General features: G+C 38.5%; 3 protein-coding genes across 3 annotated transcripts in view; 2 read left to right on the top strand and 1 right to left on the bottom strand.

Annotated features, from left to right (window-relative positions):
• Positions 1-33, top strand: part of LOC125193149 (leucine--tRNA ligase, cytoplasmic-like) — a 3,820-nt gene extending 3,787 nt beyond the window's left edge. Inside the window, exon 3 of the mRNA XM_048090895.1 lies at positions 4-33. Within this exon, the coding sequence (XP_047946852.1) occupies positions 4-33 (30 nt within the window). The remainder of the gene's footprint in view (positions 1-3) is intronic.
• Positions 34-630: 597 nt separating this feature from the next.
• Positions 631-1,359, bottom strand: LOC125208388 (enoyl-CoA delta isomerase 1, peroxisomal-like). The gene has a single exon (XM_048107996.1). The coding sequence runs from the start codon at positions 1,357-1,359 to the stop codon at positions 631-633; it is 729 nt and encodes a 242-aa protein (XP_047963953.1).
• A 284-nt stretch (positions 1,360-1,643) lies between these two features.
• Positions 1,644-5,598, top strand: LOC125208359 (protein MODIFIED TRANSPORT TO THE VACUOLE 1-like). The gene is made up of 5 exons (XM_048107956.1): positions 1,644-1,850; positions 2,338-3,090; positions 3,279-3,434; positions 3,864-4,817; positions 5,268-5,598. Exons 1-5 carry the CDS (start codon positions 1,644-1,646, stop codon positions 5,307-5,309), a joined length of 2,112 nt encoding a protein of 703 aa, XP_047963913.1. The 3' UTR covers positions 5,310-5,598.
• The last annotated feature ends 3,411 nt before the right edge of the window (positions 5,599-9,009 follow it).

Raw genomic sequence — 9,009 nt, 5'->3', positions numbered from 1 at the left:
CAGCGTGACTCCGGTGAACGTCAACCAACATGAAGGCCACAACACTCCCGGTGTTTCCATGACTTCACGTTGTTTGACGTCTTCTTTTCTCCTTTAGGCATTTTTTACCGCTCATTCTAAGACCATCTCCAATCATATACCAAAACTCATTTTTTATGTAGACAATTTCTCCAATTATACACCAAACTCAAACTCATTTTTGGGTTTTTCAATAGAATAACACCTATTTGGTGTTACTGCAAATTTTTTGTGAGACAAATACCCAAAAATGATATAAATTAAATATGATGTAAATGGTTGGAGTAAAACTACTTTTTAATACTTACATATACTCAAAAATGAATTTGAATTTGGGGTAAATGATTGGAGATGACCTAAGTTAACAATCCGAGGGCTAAGTCCAATTGAGAAATGAAGAACTAAGATTGGAATATAGGATTACTAAAATTAGAACTATCAACAACTATATCAACTGATTCAATTTCAGCAGCAGATATATTACAGCAGCAAATATAGGATTACTGTCCACGATTTAAATAAGTTTGCAATCATTTGACTCATTTTACACACATCAATCTGATTTCTGAACAGAAAAAATAGGGGATAGTTAAGTGGGGTCCACTTAAAAAATCACAACCTTGAAACCACCTCGAAATCGCCGGAATCTCCAACAGTCTCATCGGAGCCGAGCACCGCCAACACCTCAGCAAACACAATCCTCCGATTAGCGGCGTACACCTCCCCATCCCACTTCCTCCTCACCAAATCCCTCCCCAGCCTCACCGCGGCCTCCACCGTCGCCTCAGCACCGTCGTGAGCCGAATCCACAATCCCCCACTCCACCCCCATCTCCGCCGTGATCTTCACCGCCGCCATCACCACTCCCCTCCAAATCCTCGGGGATTCCGTCTTGCTTTTAACAACCTGCACGAACCACCGGGGAATCGTGTAGCCGATGTCGAGCTCGCTCATGTAGAGGAACCCTCGGTCCCTCCGCATGAGGAGGTAGTCGTGGCTGAGGGCGAGGACGAACCCGGCGGCGGAGGCGTGTCCGTTGACCGCCGCGATTGTTGGCATCGGGAGAGAAGTTAGGTCCTCCACCAGGAGACGGAGCTTCTTCGACATGATTTTTGGCCGGATTCGGGCCGGGTCGGATAGCGCCCAATCGAGATCGTAGCCGTTGGAGAAGAACTTTCCCTGAGCTGTGGTGATGAGCGCCGTGGCGGAGAGAGACGATTCTGACTTGACCCGGGCGAGCGCCGCCCGGATTGAGTCGATTAGATTGGGGTTGAGGCGGTGCTGATCGTCGCCGGTGATTGTGAGGATGAAAACATCGCCGCGTCTCTCCAAACTGCACATCGCTCTCACTGTGTCAACCTGAGTTCCCTCTTTTTATTTTATACAATCTTTTATTATAAAAAATAAATAAAATACTATTTATATTCAACAAAACCCCAATCCACTGTTCATTCTATTTCGATGAACATAGGCCACTAATATTTGCTGACTACTCGATCGATCGAGGAGTAATTCGTTGAACAATTGATTTGTTTGATTGGTGTATTGAGTGGACGGATCGATCGATCGGATCGGCTGTCGGATCTGTTTATTTGGCGGGGCGAAGAAGGTGATTTTGGTGAAGGATGGAGCAGAGCAGGAGGGCGGTGGAGTCGTACTGGAGGTCGAAAGTGATCGACGTTGCGACTTCGGACGAGGATAAGGTCACTCCGGTTTACAAATTGGAGGAAATTTGCGATTTGCTGAGGTCTTCACACATCTCTATTGTTAAAGAGGTGTCGCAATTCATCCTTAAACGGCTCGATCACAAATCGCCGATTGTTAAACAGAAGGTTATTAGATTATGCTATTCGTTGCTCATTTTTTTTATCTGTATGCTATTGTGAGCTGTTTTGTTGATTAAAATGGTTTATTTTGCGGTTATGTTTGTGCGTAAGCATAGTTCAATTTACCGATCTTTTACATGGTTAGGGTTCTGTAATGGGAGTTTTATTTCCTTCAAGTTATCTGGTACTGTTTCTGTGTCTTGAGCTGCATGATTATCTCCACAGGCTTGTGTGTTTATGTTATTTTCGAAACATCTCGCAGCATTTGAATTACTTGAGTGAGGATGCAACTAGATCTTTAACAAAACATTGACATGATTAAGTGTTTGAGCAAATAGTTATCTTGGCCTATGGATGGATTGGCAGCATTACTAAGAACTGTTATAATTAATCTCGATGTCAGCTGTCTCTGGCGAAGAACTGCCACCAGATTTAAGTACTTCAATCCTTGTTATGCAAACAGAATCTGATTTTGTTATTAATTTGTTTTCAGGCATTAAGGGTTATAAAATATGCTGTGGGAAAGTCAGGTGCAGAGTTCAAAAGGGAGATGCAAAAGAATTCTGTTTCAGTACGACAGTTAATCCACTACAGGGGCCAGCCAGATCCTCTGAAGGGTGATGCGTTGAACAAGGCTGTCCGAGAAACAGCCCAAGAAACATTATCTACTTTGTTTTCATCAGATGATAGCGTAGCTGCGCCTACAGAAAGTAGTCTTCGCAGCCGGATACAAGGTTTTGGAAATACCAACTATGAAATGCCATCAGATGATAGAAAGTCGTTCATCAGTGAGGTTGTTGACATCGGAAGTGCTACAATTAGACAGGGATTTAGTAATTTGAAACAATCTCCTTCCATGAGGAAAAGTAATGATACTGGAAGTTACAGAAGCCCAAATCTTGAACGATCCTTGGCGAAAGAAAATGATTATTCTGATAGGTATGAAGGGGTTGGGTCTCGTGCCGAATATAACAGCTCTTCTCGCTTTTCAAAAAATGCTGGTACTGGAAGCTGGGGTGAAGAGAGTTCTACGAGCCAGTCAGAAACTAGTAATGGAGGCCCTGCTTTGACTTATAGTCAAAAAAATCGTGAAGAGAAGTTGTTGGAGACCATAGTGACATCAACAGGTGTGCGCCTACAGCCTACACGAGATGCACTTCATGTTTTCCTGGTGGAGGCCTCAAAATTAGATTCCGAATCATTAGCGCATGCCATTGAAATGAAACTGAGGTCTCCTATGTGGCAGGTTTGTGCTTTGTGCCATTATTTGTGGTTAACATTTTAACAATAATTTGATGATCATCAATGTTGCAGATGCTTCGTATAAATTTTTCTACTAGTTATAAGAACCAATCTAGTGAAATATACTGCTCTAAATTATTATGTCTAATATTTTCACTTACTGGATTTTGACAAAAATACCCATTTATTTAGGTCCGCATGAAAGCCCTATGTGTCCTTGAGGCACTATTGAGGAAGAAGAATGACGGGCATTTTTCAGTTATTTCTTTGTACTTCAGTGACAACAAAGATGTTGTGGTGCAATGCTCTGAATCTCCCCAAGCATCTTTGAGGGAGAAAGCAACTAAGGTGAGATTTACTTTAGACCCATTTAGGGATCCTCTAGTTCTATATTTCGTCATTAAACTTAAGTGAGTGGAGTTTGAGTGAGAGAAGTAACCGGAGATATCTTTAGCACCCTTTCTTCAGAATTTCTTTGAATTTTTATTTCACGAAATATCAGTGTGGTTCGAAACATGGAACAATGATCACATAGAATTATTGGTGCACTGAAAACTACTAAAGTGAAGTTGCAAAGATACAAGGTACCTATATCTAGGATACACCTGTGTGTCTGTATCTAGGAACTGGATCAAGTATGTAACTGGTGAACTATCCACATAAGAATTACTCTATTACTATTTCCCATAAGAATTACATACTGTAGCTACAGCAGAATTAATACTTTTGGCTTCTTCCATTTCAGAATAACAAATTTGTAATTTGTGGTGGCTTCAGGTATTGAGTCTTCTGGGTGGTGAACAAAATGGCAGTGGAACCAACCATTTCAAGCAATCGACTAAGATTCATCAGCCTTCAATGATACCGGATATGATAAACACTGATGACCCAGATGATCTTCTTGGCATGGAAGATCCACAAAAAGCAGCAAGTGAGCCAAAAGTAACAAATGCACCTCCATCTGTTGCTCCGCTGATCAATGACTTACTTGGTGACAATTTCGACAATCGTGAGAGCACCAACAATCTGAACTTTGACGATGACCCTTTCGCAGATGTCTCCTTCCATACAAGTCAAGATAATGACCGTGTTACTGATTTATTTTCTGGGATGGCTCTTGATATGTCAGGAGCCTCAGAGGCCCGCATAGCAGCTCATAAAAATGAATCTGAACCATTCAACCTATTAAATTCTAGTTCCGAGGTCCTCATGGAGCAAGGAACTTCTAGTGAATATGCTACCAACTTGATGGATGGTATGCCCGTGAATGGAAATGACTCCTCTGCAAAGAAAAATGCAAGTAGTGATGACACTGGTAGCAACATTTTGGGTTCGGTTTCCAGTGCAGATAATAAAAGTCCTAATGTTGCTTTAAATAATGCATTCCCTTTGCAAGCTTCTGAGATGAATGTAAATGCCATGTTCCCCATGGGTGCTATGGCATATAATATCCCTTCTGGTTTTGGGTTCAATCCCGCATTTGCTTCTCAGCCGATGAACTATAGTGCCATGGGGAGTCACTTTGCTCAACAGCAGTTTCTAGCTGCAATGTCCAACTTACATCAACTAGGGAATCTACAATCCAGTACTACTATTAATTCTCCTGGATCTGTAGGAGGGAATGCAGCGCCCCTTCCAGATATTTTTAATCCCGGCATAGCTACCCAACCTCCAACTTCATTGATGAATGGGTCAAAAAGAGAGGATACAAAAGCATTTGATTTTATTTCGGTAAGTTTTTATTGTTTCCATCTCTCTGTATACCATTATTGTTACAGTACTTTCCATTGGGATGCTTCAGTACCCGACAACTCCTTCAGTTAGTCTTATAAGTTATCATGACATCTTGATCTTGTGGAAATCATGTATTTTGTGGTGATGGGCTTTCCGGGCCTATTAGCTGTAGAATGAAGAATATTCTTTCGCTTCTAGCATTATCTAAGTGTCAGCTAGTATGGATAATAAGACCTTTGAGAGTATGATACAAATGAATACATTGAAACTTTTAGAATCTAGTATTTGTCTGGAATCTCATAGTACTTTCGTATCCCTTTTTTTCCAAACTGAACCGGTCTCTCCTGTTCGAGCAGTTGTAACTTGTAACCTATGCTCCTGACCTCTACATATTGCATGATGGTGATAGTTGTGGAAGTGTTTTGCTTACTTGTGTTGGTTTTGTAGGATCATGTGGCCTCAGCTCGTGACACCAAGCGCATGACTTGATTCATTTGATGTGTGTGGATTTCTTGCTTCATGACATGGGTGCTACCTTTCTTGAATTGAATGTGAGTAAGTGTTGTTATTGAGACTTCAAAAAACAGGGTAAAATCGAAAGGATTTCACCCAAAGGCAACTGCGCGACCGATGTTGTGTGAATGAATGTTGCTGAACTACACTTGTTCTGATCCTAAAATAGTGCAGTCATCAAATGATTGTTCATTGTTGTTGTCTATTTTTATTTTTAATTTTTGTACTTTTATTTGTAATAGCCCATTGAGCTTATTGCCTGATAGACTTTTTGCAGTAAAAATATTCATCTCTTGTCGATAAAATAAAACTTGATAAATACAATACTACTAAAATTAAAAGTGAAAATTGATAGCAATAACCTAAAGGAGGCTCTTAGTCTGAAAATCTTTGTAACATGAACAATATCAGTCAAACTAAAGAAAGTTACATAAAAAAGTGATTAAAATGCTAAACAAATAAACTAATAGATCTAAAGCGTTGTCTTACTAGCTTGGTATTATGGTATACAACGAGATACAGCCTACAAATTTCGAAAATGAGACTTAACGTCCCTAAATTGATGAAATAAAATACGAAATTGAAAACCTTATCGACGTCCTAATTCGAATGATACAGACCTTTCCTCTCTATCAAAGCTACAAATGAGATATCAACATCTATCCCTCATTGGGAAAATAAAATAAAATCAGAATTTGAAATCTTGGGGCAACAGACAAGAACAGTTGCCTTCTTGAATTTCCATTAAAAATTTAAATTCCAATAGATGAATCATGAATTAGAATATGCGATATTCCCTTGACATAGGGGACTGGAAAGATGCTGAGTAGTGTCTGTACGTGTGAAATGAAATGAAATGAAATGAAATGAAATTAGTAGTAGTAATATTAAGAGAAGGATGATAAATGTTGTTCACGCAATTTTTTTTTATTATTATTTAAAGATTTTATATTATAAAATAAATTTAAATTGTTAATACTGAGTAATTAAATGATATTTTAGAAATTGAAATTAGTAATTTATGTATACCTACTAAAAAAATTCGTGTGTTTTAGTTGCATAATTTTATTAAATTAAAAGCACAGTATTATTTTGTAATTTTGGCCAGCATCAAAGGTGGATAAGCCTATGCAATAATTAATGTTAGTTGGAATATAATACTCCTAAGAATTAATAAAAAAATACAACCATAACTCTATCCATAACCTTGTCCTTGTCGAAAGAGACACTACATGCACTGTGCTTGCTTCAACAAGGACTTCAATTTTATTGTGTTTGCAAGTCATGACATTGCTATTACATTTTGTCAAAAAGTAACATAAAATAGAAGAGTTTTTTGGTGAAGAAGTCCTTTTAGTTATATAGTACTATTGGAGAAGTCGATGATGGGAAAGTGTAGATTAGTTTCTTTGGTCAAAAATGGTTGTCCAGGGTGTAATTATTTTGATAGCAAAGTTTATTACTAGTATGTTAAATGTATTGTGCAAACATGTTTAATTTTGTAATTGTCCTCTTCAGATCATGTAATTTATGATCTGTTCAACTTTGAGTGGAAGAAGAAATTTAAAAAGTGCATACCGTTAATATTTTTCTTTAATATAAATATATAAATAGAGTTTGCAGCTTTACCGTTTTGGATGAACTGATAATATACTTTATAGTTTCTCTTTCTACTCCTTTCAACCTCCAAGTTGAATGAATCATTGCATGCGTCGAACAACTTTGCTCTCAAGACTGCAAAATAAAACACGTTTTCTCAATGCATTTAATTACACTTTGCCATCAAAATAATTATTACTATCACCGCTTACCACTATGGACAACCATCTTTGACCAATAAATTCTTCTATGGAATATCTTTTGGACCCATAATCATGTCTTTCCATAAAAGATAAGTAATTGAAAAAAAAGTTTTATAAAAACAAATGAACTTGCAAATTGGTATTGGTATAATAATAAAACCTCTCTCCTCTTGTTTACAGTGAAGTCATTCTTAAATCATGAATCTAGAGAAATGTATTAAGAACTTCGTTTAATGGTAGTACTAATTGACCCTTTTTTGTAAAGAGATACACTCATATGCGCTACTAATGGGACCCAAAGATAATTAACGAAATTAATATTATATTTAATATTTAAATAGTATAATTAATGTCATAATTAACCTCGTTAATGGTTGCGGTTAAGGGCTTGTTCACCTAAGCTTTGTAATTAGATAAAATATCGGTATATACCGATCCATAACCATATCAAAAGGTCCAGTAAAATATTTATATAGAATTTCTTATACTGAAGATTTTGGTATTTGAAAGACCGGAAACACGTTGGTAAACACGCTGTGCGCACAGAAAGAATATAACAGGTTTTCTTGGTCCAGCAAATCCACTAGATCACGCGGTCTAGGAACTCGTTGGTCGTCGGAAAATCCTGGTCGTCGGACACACAGAGCACTCTTTCAAAAACCCTCAACCACTTTACTAAACCTAGCATAGGGAAGTAGGGATCGATCCCACAGAGATGGATGCGTAATAATCATGTTCAAGGATTTGGACTTGTTTTTGGGGTTGGCTGCTGCCACGCATTTTTCTTGGGTTGAGGAAACTAAACTTAACTTGGGAATTTAAACTGCTACGCTAAATAGACCTAGACGAAACAGTAAAAGCATGCACAAAAATTAACCGAACAATCACTAGATCTAAGAAACTACTCTAATTACCTAGACCTGGGAAACAAACTGACTGTGGGGACCATGATCTGAAAAAGCAGAGTACGGACGAAAAGCTGGCAAAACAACTAACTCTGGTACTAACTAACAGCGACATCATCTTCTTCAACCAATTTGCGTAAAAACTCAGAAGACAAACAACATGGACGAAATCAGAACAGAGCAAACTGAATCTAAACCATTTTAAAGAGTAATAACAAAGAACTAAACAGATCTACAGATGCTAGACGAAGCAAAACAGAAAGCAAGCGGAAAACTCAAATCCATGCACAACTCAACCTCCTCACTTCGGATCCAACCTCAGACGCTAAATCCACTCCGGATGCAAGCGTCCGACACAAACTCCAACCAAAAGAAACATTTCACAACTTCAGATTTAAAAAAATAAACCCCCAATCAATCAACAAACCACAGATCTATAACCAAATTCCCAGATCAAGTACCACAGCAGAAAAAACAGAGATCGACATATAACTTGTCAAAATAAACTCTCAACGACAGGATCTACGTAAATCAACTTGAAAAATCACAGATAAACGCAAACTAACAGAAGTGAATAGATAATCAGTAGCATCAACAACCGCATCGACTCCCAAAAGTGAAGTTCGACCATAAAAGTGCAAAACAAACTGAAAATTAAAGAGATTGTATCTTCGCCCTCACGCGGACGGTGTTGCGACTGAAATTTCTGGAGAAAAACCCCTTCGGAACCGAAACTACCCCAGATCTCCCATTCCCAAGTGTGTGTTGTGTGTGTGAGCTAAGAGTGAGCGAAAAAGAGTGATGATTTGTGTGTTGCATGCTCCTCTATTTATAGGCGTTGGAGTGGGGCCCAGCGAGGTATAGATAGACTTTGTTGCCCTCAGCTACTGACTCCCTCCTTCACGCCTTCTTTTTCCTTAGATTCTGCTCATTTTTACTTCATTCCTTCGCTAGATTGTTTCCTTCAGC

Source organism: Salvia hispanica, chromosome 1, assembly GCF_023119035.1.
Source record: "Salvia hispanica cultivar TCC Black 2014 chromosome 1, UniMelb_Shisp_WGS_1.0, whole genome shotgun sequence".
Taxonomy (NCBI): domain Eukaryota; kingdom Viridiplantae; phylum Streptophyta; class Magnoliopsida; order Lamiales; family Lamiaceae; genus Salvia; species Salvia hispanica.
Note: the sequence above shows the minus strand (reverse complement) of the source record. Positions and strands in the feature narration are given on the sequence as shown.

Excerpts from the sequence above, each read along its gene's own strand:
- LOC125208388 (XM_048107996.1), bottom strand. The coding sequence starts at position 1,359 with ATGTGCAGTTTGGAGAGACGCGGCGATGTTTTCATCCTCACAATCACC.
- LOC125208359 (XM_048107956.1), top strand. The coding sequence starts at position 1,644 with ATGGAGCAGAGCAGGAGGGCGGTGGAGTCGTACTGGAGGTCGAAAGTG. Across the intron at positions 3,091-3,278 it reads TGAGGTCTCCTATGTGGCAG|GTCCGCATGAAAGCCCTATG; the intron begins GTTTGTGCTTTG and ends CCATTTATTTAG. Across the intron at positions 3,435-3,863 it reads TGAGGGAGAAAGCAACTAAG|GTATTGAGTCTTCTGGGTGG; the intron begins GTGAGATTTACT and ends TGGTGGCTTCAG.